Source organism: Colossoma macropomum, unplaced genomic scaffold, assembly GCF_904425465.1.
Source record: "Colossoma macropomum unplaced genomic scaffold, Colossoma_macropomum, whole genome shotgun sequence".
In the NCBI taxonomy this organism is placed as follows: domain Eukaryota; kingdom Metazoa; phylum Chordata; class Actinopteri; order Characiformes; family Serrasalmidae; genus Colossoma; species Colossoma macropomum.
The window spans coordinates 28,775,286-28,795,444 of record NW_023494785.1 but is presented as its reverse complement, the minus strand read 5'-3'; the positions used below and the strand labels follow the sequence as shown (position 1 = coordinate 28,795,444).

General features: G+C 39.2%; 2 protein-coding genes across 6 annotated transcripts in view; one reads left to right on the top strand and one right to left on the bottom strand.

Moving 5' to 3' along the window:
* arhgap28 (Rho GTPase activating protein 28) overlaps positions 1 to 8,107 on the top strand; it is a 38,104-nt gene extending 29,997 nt beyond the window's left edge. For all 5 annotated transcript variants that reach the window (XM_036589777.1, XM_036589769.1, XM_036589785.1 and 2 more), the window contains 6 exons: positions 1,244 to 1,326; positions 3,968 to 4,165; positions 4,770 to 4,904; positions 5,228 to 5,355; positions 5,435 to 5,499; positions 6,592 to 8,107. In XM_036589777.1, the coding sequence (XP_036445670.1) occupies positions 1,244 to 1,326; positions 3,968 to 4,165; positions 4,770 to 4,904; positions 5,228 to 5,355; positions 5,435 to 5,499; positions 6,592 to 6,683 (701 nt within the window). In that variant the 3' untranslated portion in view covers positions 6,684 to 8,107. The remainder of the gene's footprint in view (positions 1 to 1,243; positions 1,327 to 3,967; positions 4,166 to 4,769; positions 4,905 to 5,227; positions 5,356 to 5,434; positions 5,500 to 6,591) is intronic.
* Positions 8,108 to 9,047: 940 nt separating this feature from the next.
* The window catches only part of lama1 (laminin, alpha 1), a 55,816-nt gene continuing 44,704 nt past the window's right edge, over positions 9,048 to 20,159 (bottom strand). Inside the window, exons 48-63 of the mRNA XM_036589757.1 lie at positions 19,384 to 19,508; positions 19,012 to 19,162; positions 18,748 to 18,892; positions 18,469 to 18,610; positions 18,181 to 18,295; positions 17,497 to 17,664; positions 16,641 to 16,792; positions 15,844 to 16,026; positions 15,056 to 15,245; positions 13,637 to 13,743; positions 11,949 to 12,138; positions 11,653 to 11,805; positions 10,917 to 11,070; positions 10,529 to 10,662; positions 9,816 to 10,032; positions 9,048 to 9,422 (exon numbers count right to left, since the gene is read on the bottom strand). Of these exons, the coding sequence (XP_036445650.1) occupies positions 9,259 to 9,422; positions 9,816 to 10,032; positions 10,529 to 10,662; positions 10,917 to 11,070; positions 11,653 to 11,805; positions 11,949 to 12,138; positions 13,637 to 13,743; positions 15,056 to 15,245; positions 15,844 to 16,026; positions 16,641 to 16,792; positions 17,497 to 17,664; positions 18,181 to 18,295; positions 18,469 to 18,610; positions 18,748 to 18,892; positions 19,012 to 19,162; positions 19,384 to 19,508 (2,490 nt within the window). The 3' untranslated portion in view covers positions 9,048 to 9,258. The remainder of the gene's footprint in view (positions 9,423 to 9,815; positions 10,033 to 10,528; positions 10,663 to 10,916; positions 11,071 to 11,652; positions 11,806 to 11,948; positions 12,139 to 13,636; positions 13,744 to 15,055; positions 15,246 to 15,843; positions 16,027 to 16,640; positions 16,793 to 17,496; positions 17,665 to 18,180; positions 18,296 to 18,468; positions 18,611 to 18,747; positions 18,893 to 19,011; positions 19,163 to 19,383; positions 19,509 to 20,159) is intronic.

Below are 20,159 nucleotides of genomic sequence, written 5' to 3'. Positions count from 1 at the left end.
TGTACAGTACTGTGGAAAAGTCAGAGAACACGCTCCATTTCCTTAATTTCCAGAAAGAACAGCCATTAATCATTGATTTTCAGAGGGGAAAAAAGCAGGAATGTATGTTTAACAGCTTCCACTGTTTTCAGGAGACTTACTTTCAGCTTTTTAAAGAAATCTGCAGGGATATTTTCCCACACCTCCAACGTTCAGTCATAGAAGTTGTTTGCATTTTCTGCTTCTCATAGTCCAAGTAATCCCAAACACATTCAGTGATGTTGAGGTCTGGGCTCTGGGGTGGTCAGTTCATTGTTCTGAGAACACCAGCAGCTTCTTTGTGTGATTTGCACATTTATTTTTTTATGGCTTCTTAACAGCTACACATGCTTTCAGACTCAGTGTCGAGTTGTCCTCTCACAGTGGAAGGATGGACAGAAACACCTGTGGATTTTTTCAGATCTGTAGTAAGAGTGGGGCTTGATTTTCTCCTCTCTCTCAAAGATGAAAGCTTTAAGTGCTGTTTATCTGATGGTGACAGTTTTGGGTTCTACCAGGTTCTCAAAGTCAAAGTGAGCTTTTATTGTCATACTTTCTCATCACAAATGTATTGAGAGAGGAACAAAATGTTGCTACATTTAATGCAGAACAGCAGCAGGAAGCAGTGTAGATGGACAATAAATACAATCTATACAAGCACTATACAATACATTCTTCTCTAAATATACAATAACTGCAACTATACAACCATTGATAACAGGACAATAGAGAAAACAGACCTGTTGGCCCACAGCAGCAATGGCATCTATGTATTGTTTATCAATGCACTGATAATTAACAATAGTTGTTGCAAGGCAATGACATGATTGTACGGTTGTTAGGTGTCCGGCTTCTCTGTATCTTTACAATAACGTTTTGAACAATTTTGGAATATCTCTTGAAAAATTGACTGGAAATTACATAAATAAAGGGTGCTCTCCATCTTTTGCATATTACTGTACTTAATTGTATGTTATTATAATTTATCATTTCATTACAGTTGCATCTCCACCTTCAGATTGATGCATCAATGCTTTTTATGTTGTTTTTATGTTTATCTACAACACAAAAACAGCTCTTGTTGTCCTCTTAAAATGGAATTCTTTTTCCCTGTTGGCCAAAAGATAATGTAAAAGCACTCCTTATCACTGAACACTGTACTATAGAGAGTCTGTGTGTGTATGTGTGTGTGGTGAGATTAACAGCTCTGTCTCTGGTGTGTTAGATATCTCATCACCCAAACACCAGCTGCAGGCCCTCCACCTCCTTGTCCTGCTTCTGCCTGAAGTGAACAGAGATACGCTGAAGGTAGGCAGCTCAGTATTATCATAGACTTCCTACCTGCTGCTTTTTACAGTAAAGCACTACTCCTGGAGTGATCAGCTTCATGAGCCAAGTACAAATGAGTGTCATTCTGCCCATGGGAAAGGGAGTTGGTTAAAACTTCACCAGTCCTGTGTATACATGATAGCAATTATGTTCATTTGGAAATCAGCAAAACTAGCTTTCGATTTTGACCTTTGAAAGCAGAGATGACCCCATGATATTACCTTTTTTTCTTTGCCGAATGAAGTAATTTAGTTCAAATGTCAGCAAAAATAAAGCAAAAACAGCAACAGATACCCAGATCAGTTTAAAATGAGATACAGTCCTTGTGGGAAACAGACTGTTTGGTGTTTATTGTGCATGCGAGAGAGTTAGACATTGTCCTAATCCAGGGTGGCTGTAGGGTAGTTCATCTTAAAAATCAGAAATCAAACAAAATCATAACATTAAAATATGAAGACAAAGCAAGTGGAATATTTTGTGGAATTGTTTAAAAGGACGATGGTGAAACCAATAGAGATACCAATTTTGAAGGACAAAGGTGATGCCAATACAAATAGTTAATTTAAGGGAATAAAATGTTTGACAACCAGTGATACTGGCTGATATAATGTTATGTTTATGTTTTAGATTTTATTTTATACTCCAGTAGTTATAGTTAAACGGTGCTCTACTGACATATCAGTTGTCAACTGTCACACATCTTAAACTCCCATAAACAGCAGAAACACAGAGTCTTAAATAATGTAAATATTATAGCACTGGTGGTGGAGCTACTCTAAACTTTGTGGTTTTGATTTCTGTTATTTACTGCTTGATAAAGAATAGTTTGTGTTATTACATTACATACGTTATTCCAATGCTGAAGTTTGGATACATCTTCATATGTTCTTAATTTAAGCATGACTGTGTTCTGTGAGTTATTTGAATCATGACTGGTTTTTCCTAATCATCAGATCACAAGTTTGAATCTCAGCAATGCCCCAACCAAAATAGTCACTAATTGCTTGGGTCCTGATATTGAGTCAAATACAAAAAGAAGTTGTCAACCATTGCCAGTACTTGGCTTTGACAGACTAAACCTTTTGTATGAGGAAAGACAGCAGCACTGGCTAAAAGATTCTTAAGCCTATTCTGTCTGCTTCCTCTCCTTTTCTACTAATTGGTACCCTTCACTGTTTGAACTCTATGGCTGTGTGATCTTCCGACCCACTTGCAGGCAGTCGCCAGGGTGAAGCGTGCAGTAGTAAAGTAATTATGGGGGGAGTGTAGATAAGAAGTGTGCGTGTGTGCGCATGTGTTCCTTCCATGGTAGATACATTTGAATGAGCTTACAGCTGAAAAACCGGTTGGTTGAGTCTGCTGTGAGCTATAATTTCATTGTCGCCAGATGGTTCATCAAAGAGAAAAGGCTAAAATATGGCATTTTTAATGTATGTTTAGAGGTAGGCATATGCCTTACAATTATTTAAAGGCTGATATTGCCTAGCAGGTGCCCATTTGTTCCATAGCTCCCCTGTTATTTGAAGTATGTCAATTCTTTGCAAGGTCATCATTTTAGTCAGTACCCCATCTTTCTCTCAGGAACCAAAAGAGGAAATTCCTTACAACTATTTCTGCCCTTTAGGCCTGGATTCGATTTTGTTTGTTGGTCAGGCTAATTGGACACGCTAAATTTTGCCCCTAGGTGTGAGTCTCTGTGTGAGTGTATGTGTCTGTGTGTCTGTCCTGTGATGTACTGGCGACCTGTTCAGGGTGTTTCTTGCCTTCCGCTCAGTGACCACTGGGATAGGCTCCAGCACCCCCGCGAATCAGGAGGATAAGCGGCTTAGACAATGTGTGTGTGTGTGTGTGTGTGTGTGTGTATGAGTGTGTGTGTGTGTATGAGTGTGTGTGTGTATTTCCCTTTATGCTTGTAGTTCTTGAGAAGGCAGGAATGAAAAGACATGATGTATCTTTCCTTTGAATAGCTTACGTGCTCTTTATGTGGACTTTATGTAATTCTGAGCAGTAAAAACATCTAAAACTCTGTTTTTCTAGTAACTTATGATTTGCCAGTATCAGCTTTTGCAACTTTTCTCTATCAAACCCAGTTAAAATAATTGACCATGGTTGGACTAATCTAATGAGTGTTAATATATCCTACTATATCACTTGTTGAAGTTGGCTGGTTGTCTGACTATTTTAGACCAACCAGAAAAAAAATAACATATGAAAAACAGTTGAAATTCTAGTGGTGAGATTAGATCTTTATAGATGGCAGCAGACCCTCAAACCCCCAAAGAAGGTCCTGTTCTCTCCAATGTTCAACCCAAACTTGCCCCTACTTGCATTGGAAATAAAACTTAAAGGTTGCTAGTTGATAGAGGTTAAGGCTTACAGGTGTTCTATAAAAATTAGGTTTCATGTACAGGAGCAGTTATCTGATATGGCTGTGGTGCAGTGAAATATGATTCTTCATCAGAGCATCATTCCTGTTTAAGGACCTAGTTATGGCAATTGAACTGCCGGTTTCAGACATTATGTACTTGGCTAAGATTATACAAACTTAAAGTTAATTTAGTTCGTATGAAAGTTGTAACTGTGTGTAACTGGCTCACAATGTGTGCTTTGTCTCGATCAGGCTCTACTGGAGTTCCTAAAGAAGGTTGTGGCGTATGAGGAGAAGAATCGCATGAGTTTGTGGAACGTATCCATGATCGTTGCGCCAAACCTCTTCACCTCCCGGGACAAGACGTCTAGGCAGGAGGAGATGCAGGGAGCAGCAGGAGCAGCTCATCTTGTCCGCCTGCTCATCATCTACCAGGACCTGCTGTGGATGGTGAGACTCACACAGCCTCATGACTTTAATAGGCCCATATCATAAAAAACAGAACTTGGTTTTGTGGAATTAAAGAGTTGTTAGTTATGTAAACATTGTTAAAGCTTTATAATGTGCCATTCACTCCTCAGTCCATGCAGTCCATACACAGAAATTAAGCTGCAGAAACAGCTCATTTTGAATTGGTCATGGTTGTGATGTCAAATACAATATACAATATATAAGAATATGGGCCCATTTTAAGATCCCCATGGCCCATCATCTTGTAAAGCAGAAAGCATGTCCTTGAAGGGACGACACATGAACTCTAGAGGAACTCCTATATGGTCAAATCCATCAGTAGGAAGTAAAACAGCAATAGGTAGTAAAGCTGTGATTTCCATCTTTATATGGAATTTTGATGTAATAAAACAACAAACATAACAAACACAGACTTGGAAACTGGCCACTTTTTAGGTTTAAATCCTAATTACTTCTTTTGCTAATTCCTACAAAGCCGTGGTGAAGTCTGGGAGATGGATAGCAATGTGACCCAAATCCCAAGCTGAGTTCTTGTGCCATACCCCTCCTAACATGGAGATTATTGCCTGTGGCTTTGTTTCAGGTGCCCTGTTTCTTAATCTCTCACGTGCGGAAGATGAACGAGGCTGCCTTGAGCAAAAAGACACCCAGCTCAGAGAAGACAAAGAGGAAACTCTTGAGGAGACGCACCACAGATAGGGAGAAAGAGAAGAGTGAGGTGGGCATTGGGTCCGTTCCTGGCCTATAGTTCATAATTGAATTAAGTAAAGGTTATGTATCTTCAAGGGCCAGTTAATTACTGGATATGGCAACATACATACAATCATGGAAACATCACAAAGCATACATTAAAGCAGGAAATTAAGGTAATAAATGTGTATAGACACCTAATAACAACGCATCAAGACGTTGTCTATGGATCTATATACACATTTATATGATTTATTTCCTCATTTTGTGATGATTACTCACACTATATGGAGAAGGGGCACCTACATCATTAAACCTCTCAAAAGAATGTCGCATAATCTGTGATTGCAGGTCACTGACCTTCGTGAAGGTGTTATCAGGGTGCAGGCACCACTTCATGCCAAAGTCTCCATGGCTATTCAGCTGGACAGCGAGACAAAGGCACGGGATGTAATGGCCCGCTTTGATTTTGAGAACGGGTACGTGAACAGCACTTCATCTCTACACGTGGAGCAAGGCAGCTGGGTGGGTCTCTAATTCTTTCTTTCTGTTTTCCAGGCAAGGATCTCGAAGTCTCAGTAGAAGACAGAAGTGTTTTTTGTTTGAGGTTGGAGGGAACATAGGTAAGCCAATGATATTAGTGGAAAAAACTGAGAAGGTTCCATTTACATTCTCTTCATTTGTTGTTGCTGTCATCAAAACTTTCGTAACTCCATTTAATGAAAAATAGGCCAGTAGAAATTACTTACGAATGTATAAAAATCTCATTCCATTGATGTACACCCTTATTTTTTTTAATTTCCAGTTAAAATGGCCATAAAATGCAAGTTTTTCATTTTTTAGAGTCAGAAAAAATAGCCGAAGATATGTATGGAACAGAAAATTAGACAGAGACCTCAACAATTAAAAGTAATGTCAGAATTCTTCAGTATTTACTGTGTCCACTCTTTACCTTCAATACAGCTTTCATTGTTTTCGGGAGACTTGCTTTCTGTTTCAAATAAATCTGAAGGGATGTTTTTCTGCACCTCCGAAGTTCAGTCTTAGAAGTTGGTTACATTTTTTGCTCCTCACAGTTCAGTTACTTCCAAACAAATTCAGTAATGTTGAGGTCTGGACTCTGGGATGGTCAGTTTATTGTTCTGAGAACACCAGCAGCTTTTTAAGTTTCCTTCCTTTCTCAGTAACAGCTTCTTGGCAGCTACACATCCTTTCAGACTCAGTGTTGAGTTGTCTTCTCACAGTAGAAGGATGGACAGAAACACCTGTGGATTTTCTCAGATCTGAATCAAGAGTGGAGCTTGATCTTCTCCTCTCTCTCAAAGATGAAAGCTTTAGGTGCTGTTAATCTGATGGTGACAGTTTTGGTGGTCCACCAGGTTATGCACAGTTGTTAGGAGCCCTATCTTTCACTCATTTTTGAACTTCAGTTTTGGAAACGCTAGTTTTTTCACTTAATTCCTTTGACTTTCCCTTTCCTTATGCAAGGGTATTATCTTATATCTAATTTCTTCAGAAATATCTCTTAAAAAATGAATAACTGGTACTTATTGGCCATTTTGAATTGAGCTTTTATAAATGATAGGTGGTCACATGTGAATCTGATAAGTAAATCTGTTAATAACTGTATCGCTGTCCCAATCTCTTACTTGTCATACGTTGCTGTAACATCATGATGTACTGACTCTGGATGACTTGTTTTTGTTTAAACCCAGGTGAGCGCTGTCTTGATCCAGACACTTACTTACTGGAGGTGTACCGTGTGAATCCCCACTGTGAATGGATCTTAAAGTCCAGAACAACGTGAGGATGCATGGACTATAGCATGAGGTCAGCTAAGGATGCTACAGCTGCGGCTCCTTTGTGGTCATCCCAGTACAAGGCTTATGAGAATGGGGCGATGTATATGGCGTAGCTTTTTCCACAACACTTAAAACAAGATCTCCGCAGTGGAGCCTGAGAATTTACTGAGATCCTCAACCGACGCTTGTTTTCCCCTTCTCAAAGGGTTTTAGAAGGATTGTGACTTATCCTTCCAAAATATGTAAACCTTAGAGTGGAAATCTGGATTCCAGACAGGAGCTCTCTCTGAAAAGGGGGCCTTTATCGTTTGTTTTTCTCCGAGGCTTGCGTCACACATGATCAACACAACGCAATGCTGGCCATTGGGATTGTTTTGTTGCCAAAAAACGTGTGCTCTTATCTACAGAGGCCTTTCATGGTTTAAGGCTTCTGTGGAAGCATGTTTTCCCTTTGCCTACAAGGCCTCAAGTGTAAAAACAACAACAAAAAAAGCATGTACATATAATATTTATACAACTAATTTATCCTGCTGTCTTGTGATATTACCATGTAAACCATGACTGGTTTTGTATTATTTGCATATGCTGCATGCTTACAATGAAGCCATCTGAATTTATGACATGTTTAGGTACAGTATAAAGATGGTCATATAGTGATTATTATTACTATTATTACCTCCTGGTGAAAGGCAAATGAACATTTATTGCCAAGTTAAAACAGGCTGATTTGGACTGAGTGGCTGCATGAGATAGAAACTGGATTACGCACATGCGAAGGCAGTGGAGACTGCACACAAGCTGTTCTAGGCACTACATTAAAACTTGTTGCACAGTAACCTGTGGATTTACAGTACAAACGAAACACTCTTGACCACTTGGCAACTCGAAGGAGAGAGAGCTTACGAGGCAGCCAAACAGGCTCTTATCATGTGAGGCGTTGGGTTTCTGCGCTGGAGCGTTTGGATCACTGTGGCTGGCCTGGGTTTGCCTGAATGAACTGATAAGGACTGGTATTATTTTACTCTGTGAGCTCAGTTTCCTGCTAAACCTAGAGCCAGGTTAAAAAAGGAAGCCCTATGTAGAGTTTGGTCCAAGATCAGGCTCAGTCTGCATCCAAACTACATCTCCACTGATTGCCAACACTATGATCACTGTTGCTTTTGTAGTTAAGTATTGTTCTGAATTTAAAACAGAGGAACTAATCATTGCACCTGTAACTTGTCATTTTGTACTATGTCAAAAAACAGTGTAAGCATTGACTTTTTTTTTTTTTGTAAACTGTTATGTGTAATGTACTCTGGTGCGTGTTCCATACAAATGATTTTTATTTTCTTTTGTATTATCATTATTATGACCCTGCCAACCTTGTCACTTGTTCTTTTTTCTGTTCTGAACACAAATGCCGTGCAGTAAATAACCATAGATAACACTACATTAACTCAAAGGGGAATTCCACTGATTTTGTACAATTTCTTTGTGATTACATGGTTGAGATGTAAACAAGTAGTTTGATGTGAAGTGTCATTGTAGAGAAACTTAGTAGTTCACAGTGGCAGTGATGGGAATCAGACTACTGAAGAGCTGACTTGCAGGGTTATTACACAAAATGGTTAACTATATTTGCCTGATGAGATACTGTTGTATAGTTTACTTTTTAATATATTCATGGTAGAGAGGTACATGCAGGGCATTGTAAGGCAAAATGTCTCCAAGGAAAACGGACTTATTTTTTAATTTGCCATTATCAACGTTACATATTGAAACTCAGAAGCCACCTACAGGTTCAGTTGTCATTTTGCATAGTAAATATATATATATATATATATATATATATATATATATATATATATATATATATATATATATATATATATAAATAATGGATATACTTGTAGATATGACCCCTGGTTCCCATTACCACTGTTGTAAAGAAACCCACTCTGAATAACTTGGTTTACATCTCAATGACTGAATGCAAAATCTTTAGTAGTGTAAGATTTCTGTTACATTTTACAATTTACTCTCTAATCACCTCTGTGTGAGTCAAAACTAAAGCAATTAAAGTCTGTTCCCTAAGCATCTAATACTTCCACCACTAGCAGAATAGAGAAGCTATTAACTGGACTCTGGACTATGAAGCTGGACTAGCCCATTACTGTCAGTGTTTTTCTCTAAAGAAAGAGGTGCATAAACAAAAGTGAAATTATGTCTAGTTAAAGAAAACCTCTTTGGCTACCAGACATCTTAGTATCTTGGTCAGTGTAATCACAGTTTCATTTTTGTTTTTCAGATACCCTCACTTGACTTTAGTGGAAGGAAATATTTTCAAGCTAGAACTTGAAATGAGCTGAACAGAACTGTAAGGAATGTAATTTCCTGAGCACTTTATTGCATTTCATTAAGAAACGAGTGAGTAGTGACAAACATTTGAGTAAACATTTTTGAGGAACCTCAGGATTCTCCAAAGTTCTTGGCATCAGTTTCACAAATATAATCTTAAAAAATATTAAAAATTAATTACATTTTCTTTTTACACAATTGTTACACGAGGAGAGAGAGTCTGGAATGTTCTAGAGCAGGTCAGGCGGCAGTAGCGGCTGGGCAGGAGTGTGGTGAGACACCTGGCCGGGCGAAGGCTGAGGTGAAGTCTAAGGCGTCTGTAATATGACCTTTAGAGAGGCGCAGGTTACGCATGCAGCCGCGGAACGATGCTCTGGAGCTCAGACAGCTCTGCTTCACATCAGCTGTGTGCAAAAAGAGAAAGAGAGAGGAGCAATCAATGCTTTTGTTCCCACTGGAAAAACTTTTGAATCCATAAAAAACTCTATTCCATTCAAATGTACATTGTTTGCGTACTATTGAAATCATTAATCATAAAGGACACACATAATATCAGCACTATAAAATATTTTGTTCCTGTCCTATCAAAACCTAATAACTTATATAAAAACATATGAACAATTAATGAGTACAGAACTGGCTTAAAATAACGGAATGATTTTTTTTTTACATTAACATATATTAAAAGCATTTTTTTTTTCTATTTCTATACAGTTTTAGTTTTGGAAGGACAGATTTATAAATTAATATGCCATGAATTGTCATAAAACTGAAACAGTAGGCAGAGATGGCTGTACCTGGATATCCTCCAACATAGATGGGGTTCTTGGTTTCGGCAGAGGTGGATGAAGAGTGTGGGTTTTCTGCACTGACGGTCAAGCCGTCTACGGTCAGACTAAGACTGTGCTTCAGCTTTTTAGCCACCAACGTGTGCCAGCGCCCATCGCACAGTAGCCCCCTGCTTCTGGACACGGCCGAGAAGCGCCCAGCACCATTGTTCACATTAAACACCACCTGGAGAGAGAGCGCGGTAAGAGTGAAGTTACTGAGCAGGCACACAACCTACAACTAAGCTAAGAACCAAAAAAACACCAAAACGTCACCAAAGCTAAAAAAAACAGACGTTTCTTGAGATTTTAGTTTAAGGCTCCAATCAAGCTGGATGTTCTGTCATGGTGAAGGGTCTGATGTACTAAGTATGCATTGTGACAAAGGGTTGTTCCTGCACAATTCAGCCCAGAATTCTTTTTGAATGAGGAACAATGTGTGGCAGCGAGAGATCATTTGCATGTGTCTTAATGGCACAGTAACAAAAATATTTCAGTTTGATTGGGTTAAGTGTAAAGATTTGGACTGAATAATTCTAAGTGATGAAGAGAGACTGGGAAGTGGTCATGTAAAATGGATTATGAAGGATTTGGTAAAACCTCACAAACATGAGCACATGGATCTCAGGGAAGAAAATTGAAGAAAAATACAGAATTTGGGCCCTTTATGATTGTGTCCTCACCTGGCCATTGAGCAACTCCAGTCCAATGGCGTCCACCCTTGTGCTGCTCACCCCCAGCAGAACTCCGTCCAGCGTTGTGGAGCGGAACTCCAAACTCACCGTCACATCAGAGCCTACGTAATAGCCCTCTTTCACTGCAGAAATGGAGACAGAAACCATGAGGGACCTCCTAGCTCTACCATTTTAATAAAAAAAAGCTGTTAGGCAAGCTCTTTTAAATGAAAAAAGGGTTTTATAAGTGTTATTTTTAGTTATTAATTGTTAGGCTTATTATCCAGTATCTACTATGGAACAATTCAGTTATGAAACTGAGCAGTGGAGGTCTGAACCAGTTCTTAGAGTTCAAAGGGTTTAGGGTGTCTTTAAGGTGACTGTGTGTGATACTGACTGAAAGCAGCGTATCCTGAGCCGCTGAAGAAGGAGCCCTCCTGAACAGAGCTGAAGCAGGTGCCCGTTTGGTGGGATGAAGCTGCGTTCTGCAGATTGAGCTCAGCACTGTTCAGCTTTACTTTCTGCATACAGCCAGCCATGCTGTGGGTCACCTGCAATACATACACAGGCCAGATGGAGAACAGCGCTACAGTAAGTATACTGTGTGGTGCAGAAAGAGAGCATATGAAGTATGTGCCCTGGTTATTTTTACAGAACATTAATTTCTTACCCCTCCAATTTCACCCCTCATTGCTCGCTAGCAGTTCCACACAGTCTCAACATTCACACACAAAGAGTCAACAGTCTTCTAGTTAATCTGATAACTTTAAGAGTTATCAGAAGAACTACAACTGCTGTAGGGTGACTTTTTGGGGGCCATACAAGAACTGAAGGGATACCAGCACATGCATACACTTATGCTGCCTTTAGTGTGTTTGATATCTGTTTTTTAACTGGCGAATGCAGATGCTAGATAGTTCAAGTTACTGCTAATTAGCTCTTCACACAGGAACACATCTCAAACAGCCTGCCCTGCGAATTCCCCTCATAGCTGTAGTTTTTCAAAAGATCCTACCACTGAATTCATCAGAAGGGTTTTTTGCTCTGCTCCCTTTAATAATGAAATGTCTCAGCAATGTTCGGTTTGAGGGTTAATTGTGTTCATTTATTTTCCAGAAAAGAAAAACACTAACGTTTCCAATCCTCTTGGCAGTGTAGCCCTTGGGCAGTCCACCCAGGTACAGCTTCCCCTCCACATCCAGAGTGTGGCCTTTAATTGGAGTGCGCTCAGAGTCTACTCCATCAACGCTGATCAGTGTGCTCTTCTTACTGAAGTCTGTCCTTACCTGCAACACACCAACACAAAGACAATGAGAATATATAACACAGGAAAATTCAACTAGGAATGACTTAAGTATTGTATTAATCTGTCTGCAATGGTGCCCAAACAGATGTAAGTAAGTGTCCTATATGTGAGGAGCTCACTCACAGTGTGCCACTGTCCGTCGCTGATGTGTGTGTGGGAGGTGGTGACGGCAGGGCCTTTGCCCAGGTCACAGGAAAAGAGCAGCCGTCCACCCTGCAGCTGCAGCACTGCGTAGTCCTGCTGGTTAGCATTAGCCATGTAGAAGAGGATCCCACTGGTAGCGAGCGTCCGGATGGACAGCTCAACTGTAAAACTGGAGAGAAAACAGAAAGAGAACACAGGTCCTGTTAATATACTGAAGTACTGACAGTCATGTATGCAAATATATTGTGGCGTCAGAGCACGCTTTGGTTCCCATGATGCTTTGCTCATGCTTAGCTGGGCTGTATTTTGTTCTTAAAACAGTAAATAAAGATTTTTAGCTTCTTCTGTCTGCCCCCCATGCTGTATACCATACTTTCTCTTTGAATTAGTCAAGACTAGAATCAGTGTCTTTTCACAAATTTTGGCCAGTTTATTATTTTGATTTCGGGCCGATCTGCGTTGCATTTTCAGGATGTAAATAATGTGAAGCAAGTAAGTGCACTTGCACTGTATTTGAATGCTTTGGCTACACCTACACCAAAAGGTTGTAGCACAATTATGTTACTCTTTGTGCTAAATAGCCAGCTGCCTTACTTTCAGTGGAACACCTTATTTTATTCACATTACATAAATAGGCTACTGATGTCGTTTAAGAGCTCAAATTGTCAATTTGGCCCATTAAAGAACAAGTAAGCCTAACAGAAACCAATTGCAACGTTGGGCTGATAGAAAGTACTGCAAATGCACTAGTGTGTTTTATGTGCTCATATAGCACTCACAGTGTGAGCTTCAGGTTAAATTGGAATTGAAATCATCCATAAAAATTCATGACTGGTGCATCTCTAATGTGAAGATATTACCTCAAAGTAATATACACACACATCTAATTCATGAATTACGTGAAGAAATAATAAATTGTATATGTATAATTATTATTTCATATTCATTTAGATATGACTAGGCCATTTTTATCACCTTTTATGTGTTTTTCTGATTAAATGAACATTCAATGAAAAATAATGTGACGAAAAACATGAATATTATGAAAGTATAGTGCTGTGTGTTATAGGAAACACTTTAATGAAGCTAATAAACTATGATTCCATTTCTGGCTAATAAGCTAATGGTCTCCGTTTATGGTATGGTACGGATGTATCCATCCATGGGTAGCAGCAGCGAATCTGTATGTTTGTTAATGACAGAGGTAGAGAAGTGGTTGTGTAAGCAGGCCTCGGCCCAGGCCTCGTGAATAATGTATAACTGAACAGACGCACTGCTCTGGGAATATGAGGTCATGCTCTCCAGCACCGACCTGCTCCACTCCTAAATTCTCATGAATACTACAGGATCCTATGCTACCTTTTCAGGATGAGTGAATAAAAGGGATTAAAAATGAAAGGGAAAGGGAGCATACTGCACAAACTGTGAAAGAGAAGATAATGAACCCGGCGCTTTGAGCAGGAATCTTCACAAGGCTTTTTAGCAAGCAAAGCCAGTGATCTGACAACTAATCTGGCAGTTCTGTTTGTCCCACAACTTCAAGCACTCCTCAGTTTCTGTGAATCCATGCTACAAATGCAGATGTGTGTTAAAATGGGGTAGAACAGGACAGTTTCTGATATAAGAATCAGTCCTTTTTCAGTCCATGGAGGGGCTTCAGTGCCTACCTTGATCTGACAGTCTTATTCTTGAAGCTGATGATCATGTGACTGTTTCTGGAGAGTCCAAACTGGTGGGCATCTGGGATACTTTCCATGTGGTCCATGGCAGCACACTAAGGAAGTGAAGTAGAATAACAGCATTCTTATCATTGTCACAATGAGTCAAAGGTCTTATTTTGACAAAGCACGGTGGCATCTAAAGCATTCTGTGCACTGGCTAACATACCTTAGAAGCAGTGCATTTCTGTACACAGGGCAATGCTAAATATAGTAAGCTGTGGGTTTGTGAGACTTCCTTTCATTTTGCATAACGCACAGCCATGTCATGTTCTGTTCTGACATCAGCGCAGCAGTATGACTAAATATCTAAAAATGTAATTCATTATGCATGTATGACAATTGCTCTGTATCGCTCTATCAAACTTTTCAAACTGTCTTCAAACTATGCATTTACCCTGATAGAATACAATTTAATATACAACATTAATCCCATGACTTATTTGGAAAAAAGAAATCACCTCTTTAAATGTTACTGAGGTATTTTAAAAATGTTTAAGTCTTCACTATAGAGGTTTTTATTAATCTCCTAATTATCAATAACTATCACAGCTAAGTTTATGGGTGTTTATGGTGGAAAACAGCACACTACAGACTGATATGGACAGAAAACAGGCAGACAGGAAACAATTAATATTTGACAAAATGTAAAGTTTCTATTCTATCTTAAGGTTTTGATTCATAACTCATCCGACAACTGATGATTTCAGCATGACAAGCTGTTCTCAGATTTGCTTTAAGCAACTTCCTTTCATTCCAGAAACAAGTTTAACTGTTATCTTTTTAAAGGAAAAGCATCAGACAATTGACAAACTTGTTTTCAGGTGACACTAGCACTTTCTCAGAGGTGAAACATGATATACAGTACTGTGCAAAAATCTTAGGCAGCCATGGAAACTGTTTAAAACTATTGATGTTAGCAGCAAGTGTGCTGTTGCCAGTAGAAACACAGTAATGTTGGGGTTTTTAAAGTTATGGATATGTTGATGAGAAGAATACAATTAAACGAACACAGGTTTGGTGCCTGACTTCTCACTGCACTTCAGTCATTGTATGGTTTTAATGAAGGATCGATGAGCTGAAACAGGCGCTGAACTATACTGCAGTTCCTTGATGAGAGCTTTTTAAACGGCTAACACACTCACAAACATAAACATCACAATTTTTATGTGCATTTACTCTAATATTAGTGTTTGCTCAAACATGAAATGCTTCCTGCCCAGATAAATAGCCTGACACATCATTTCTCAGAAGATATGTGCGCAGTACTGTTAATGGTATGGTGTGTGGTACCACTGAATATGTTTAAACAGTATGCATTCTCTGCTGAGAGCGTGGGTTTGTATGTGTGGGTGTTTGTGCGCTCACAGTGGTCGCTCCGGGTGTGACAGCATTGAGCTCAGTGGGGGGTGATAATGGCGGCTGGCTGGGATCAGCAGTGGGCTCTGCCTCTACATCGCCCTCATCTGGCAGAAGAATTCGCCTGGGCCGCTCCTCCAGCAGACAGCTGTCCATGTCCACTCGCTCGTACCTCACTGCACTCGAAAGGTCTAAGAGCCTGCAGGATGCACAAGCACGAGTGATGGGACTGGCTGACTATCACTGCTTAAACACGTACCCTGAGGGAAACTTTCCAAACTGCTCAGGTAAGTCCCGTTTTGAAGAGACACAGTGGATTGTAAAGAATGTAATCCAGCAGCTTCAGCTGGGTTTGGTTATCTGCACATAAATCAGTGTACCTTATATGGTAGACTAGTTTCAATTATGGATAATCAGAGAATGACTCTTTGCGCATGTTACATCAGTTCAGCACGACAAAAATCTGACACATGAATTCCTAAGAAAACACTCAGTATCTGCCTTCACCAGCTTTTCGTTCTGCATATCTGTATTACACTAATCAAATGATAATACTGTTTCTGTCACATGGAAATCCTGTAACCTTATTGTTACTACAATAGGCATTAATTTACACTATTTTTTTCTTCTCCTAAATGCTCCATATTGAAGATATAAGTTTTTCTCAGGACAGTGACTATGTATAAAAATAGACATAATATGTTCATAATTTTATATCTTTAACTCTGCGTGTCTCTTATTTGTGTTTAAGTGCAAGTGCAGGAGGTTTCAGAACCCAACATGGTCTCTAAACTCACATGTTGTCCACAGCCATGTTTCTGATACAGCCGTAGAATGAGGTGGTGGAGGCAAGCAATGCGGTGGTCTCTCCTGCTGGAACCCCGCCGATGTAGAAGTTACTCAGAGTGAAAACCTTCTCTGCACCAGAGCCCAGCCGCACTGTTTCCTGCTGTTCCTCATCCACATACACTGTTAATGTTCTGTAGAAACACATACAATGTATACAAACAAAATAAACAATCATGATATACAGTACAGTAAAAAAAAATCTAAAAAAAAATGTGTAAAATTACTTGTTCAAAAACAGTAATATTACAATAAATAAAACAAACAAATAAGCAATATATTTATCTCAGTATACTGAGATAAACAGTTGTAAATATTTTCATGAGTGTCTTTTGCACAGTACTGTAGCTGTAGCTTAATTTTGATACTAAAATGTTTACTCTTCCAATTATTTGTAAGCAGAAGAAAAAAAGTTTTATTTGTGAAAAGTTATTGTTTTGCGTAGTCTTGTTTTGCGGGAAAAGCTTGTTTTTGTTATTGTTTGGCACTGAAACAAATGGAAAGAAGTCAGAAATGCAGATTCAAATCTGTTGATACAGAACGCACAAAGAAAATAAATGTAACTCATTACATAACTAAGTAACAAACGATGTAATTATCTAATTCTAATTACATAATTATGTAGTAGTAATGGAATGCATAGCATAAGCACTATGATACCTTTACACATCTAAGAGTTAAAAAGTCTAAATCTGGAATCCAATATTTGCAGCGGACAGCATAAGCAGCACGATGAGCACGGCCAGACCTTTTGTTCCTCTGCAGGATGAGGGAGTGCTCCTGTCCATCACTGAATGTGCCGTTCCGTGATTTGATAACTGCCTTGTGCACACCTCCTCCCTCTGCCATGCTCACGTGGACTTCTACTCGGCCTGACGCCAGCATAACAACCAGGAAGGACTGTGAGAAAATGAGAGTGTTAAGGCAATTTCTTCATCTCACCACTCAACCAGAAAATGTAACAGCTACTAAAAGACAACACATGCGCTGCCTGTCAAAAGTTTGGAGACACTTAGCTTTTCAAAACATTTTTAATACATGAGCCTGTTTTTTCTTTATGTTTTAACATGTCAAATAAAAATCTGTTTAGATCTTTGTCATTTTTCTCTGCAAAAACTGCAGCTGATAAAAGTCCTGCCTTAGGAATAATACTATACTCCATACAATGTGATGTCAGCACTAATCTCTGGGGAAAAAAGTGTTCAGTATTTGCTTTTAACCGTAGACAAAACCTCAATGCCAAGAAGACACTTTGATAAACATCATGATGTATGCTACAAATATAGTGGTATGCAGAAGTTTGGGTGCCCCTGGTCAAATTATGTTTTGCTGATTTTCTGAGTGCAAATAAGACCAAAACAAGAACAAACTTCTGCACATTCTGATCCGCAGTTACTATTATTTTCTGAATTTGACAAATTGGAAAAAAAACAACATAGACTGAAATGAAATTACACAGATACTATTCGGAGATAATGCTATACAGACATCAATGATATATTCTTGCGAGAGTTTTGTGCCAAGTTACGATCTCTTGAGCACTAGTGTTTTGGAGTCAGTGCGTTTAAACTACAGACACATGGTGAGGTGAGGTGTGGTGGTACCTGCTGTGCATGGCGGCGTTTGCGTCCAGAGGCTGAGTTAAGGCCTGCCAGGATGAGACCACTGCTGTTTCTGCTGGAGAAGCTGCTGATGATTTCTGTCTGAGGGCCCACAGTGACAGCAGGCATCTGCACGTATCCCCCACCCAGCACGGACACACTGCGGATAGGCTGCAGCACACAAAGACACATGCGTTACCAATTTAGTGTCACAGATGCCTCTGGGCTCAGTTTGCCATACACTCTTCATATTACATTAATCAGATTTCTAAACTTTCATTTAGCAGTGACAGTAAGAACTTCAATTTTCTGTATTTCCACAATATCATCTTTCAGATCATGTACTTGTGTTGATGTAATGTATTTTATTAATGTAGAAATTATGTATGCATCACTGAATTAGGTGCAGTAAATATATTTTTTTCCAGTCCAGAATACGGTGGCACCAACAAAAGAATTTTTCAGGGTAATATATTGTACCTAGATTGCAATACCTCAATAAACAGCAAGTGACTGCCCTCCTGTGGTGAATAGTGGTACTGTGGATGAACAGCACTCCAGTTCAGCATTTCCAAGCCAATGAGCTGAACATGATGTGTTAGCGCGCTGATAAACCTAATCTGGGACTGTGAAATACTGAGCTAGAGAGTCTGCTATGTCATTTTCACTCTCCATCTTGCTTCCTACCTTTAGGATACATCCTTTCTTCACGCCATAGGACTCCCTCAGCAGGTCAAAGTTTGTGCGTGCAATCTCCACATTCTTAATGCAGCCCACATACGAGCGCGCAACAACCTGCCTCCTAAAGGGGAAGAAAAGATATGAGCTTGTTTTATGACTCAAAAACTCTAATACTTATATGATATACATAAAAAAAACATTTGTTGTGAAGCTTCGATGTGCATTTTGTGACAAAAAGTCAGAAAAAACATTCTTAAAAGCTGATTTATATGTTTTCATTCAGGCTGGCAGCACCTGATTGGTCTAGATGCAGGTAATCCACCGATGTAGATGGGATCAAGATCTGAGCGGTTGAGATCTGAGGCAGTTCCAGGAGACTCTGCCTCCATCACTTCTCTCTCTGAGGGGTTATCAGCAACCATCACAGCGAGGTAGCCTGCAGAATGCATTTAACACCTCTGTTATACAAACGATTAACTCTGCAGTTGATCTACATTCTCAATATGAAAGTGTGGGGCTTTTTCATCAGTGCTTTTACAATAATTATGTAGTTTATTAAAAAACAAAGCCCACCTTTGCGCTTGTTGCGTTGCAGAGCAATTTTGTACCAAGTTCCTGTGTTGTAAGCTTTGGTAGAGGTCAGCGTGAGAGGTCCAGAGCCCAGTTCAAAGGTCAGGTGCACTCTGCCCTCCACCAGCTCAATGGATAAGAAGTCTCTCTTAAAAAAAAAAAAACGTTTTAAAACATTAATTTGACTATTATAATATAATCTTATAATCTTAATATAAGAATATAAACAGTAAGAAGAGTAGAAAGGCAAGATTAGAGGGAGCATACAGTGCCATTGGAGGCCAGATAGAGCAGCAGTCCGTTGGGTGAGAGTGTTTTGAAGAACATGACAACGCTTGTGGAGATGGAGCGCAGAGACTTCTCCACTACTGAATAACCACTGCCATCGAAGTAGAATGCAGTCTCCTCCATCTGTGGGCTACAGCCACAACACAACCACATCCATGGAGAGGATTTAGTAAGTATATTGGAAATTAAAATACATTAAATTAGTTGATATCAGGGCATGTACATATATGTGTCAGTTAAATATAATCTTTCAGAGCCTATTTAGAGGTAGAGGCTTCTATACATTTTGATTCACTGAACTGGTATTACAGTCATATAATCCCAACACAATTGTGGATTTTTAGACATTACCTCATAAAGCAACCTCCACACCCTCCCTCTCTTTCAGCATAGTTCCACAGGCCAATGTTCTTCTCATTCAGAGAGGCTTCACCCATACATCCTTTGAAGTGAGTCATCTTAACTGCTGGGGATTTCTGGGAAGAAATGGAAAAAACATACGTCTACTGAATACAGAGCCCAGATGATCCTGTCTCAGCAAAGCAAACTAGGGCTGCACAAAATATCGTGTGCTATTCATTATCGCAATATTTACCAATATTGATGTCAACAAAGCTTGCAACATGTAAACAGGCTTTACTGAAATATTTTGCTGTATTCAGCATCTTAACTAGTTGTTGAGATGTGCTTCTGTCGGTGTATGAACCAAGGCCTTGACCAAACAATTAATTAAGGTATCCAACAATTATGAATAATTTTGGTCAAAGTAATGTGGGCTAGTCTTAAATCTCATCACAATAACAGCCAGTGTAATTGTAATGTGATTGTAAAATATTACAAATAGAGCCTGACAATACCGGCCGATATGACGTCTCACAGTTTTGTCAGTATTGAGTAATATGTATATGGCATCCAAACCTAACCTTGCTAGCATGATGACACACACACAAAACAAAAGTTTAATATAAATGGAAATTACAAATATAAATTATGTAAATAAATATTAATTATAAAATTATATCAGCTGATATTTTTAGTCTCTTAAAATCGATATTAGTATTTTCATTTCGGTCAGGCCCTAAGCAATAGGCATACTGCAACATGCAGCAATACAAAGACAATTATTT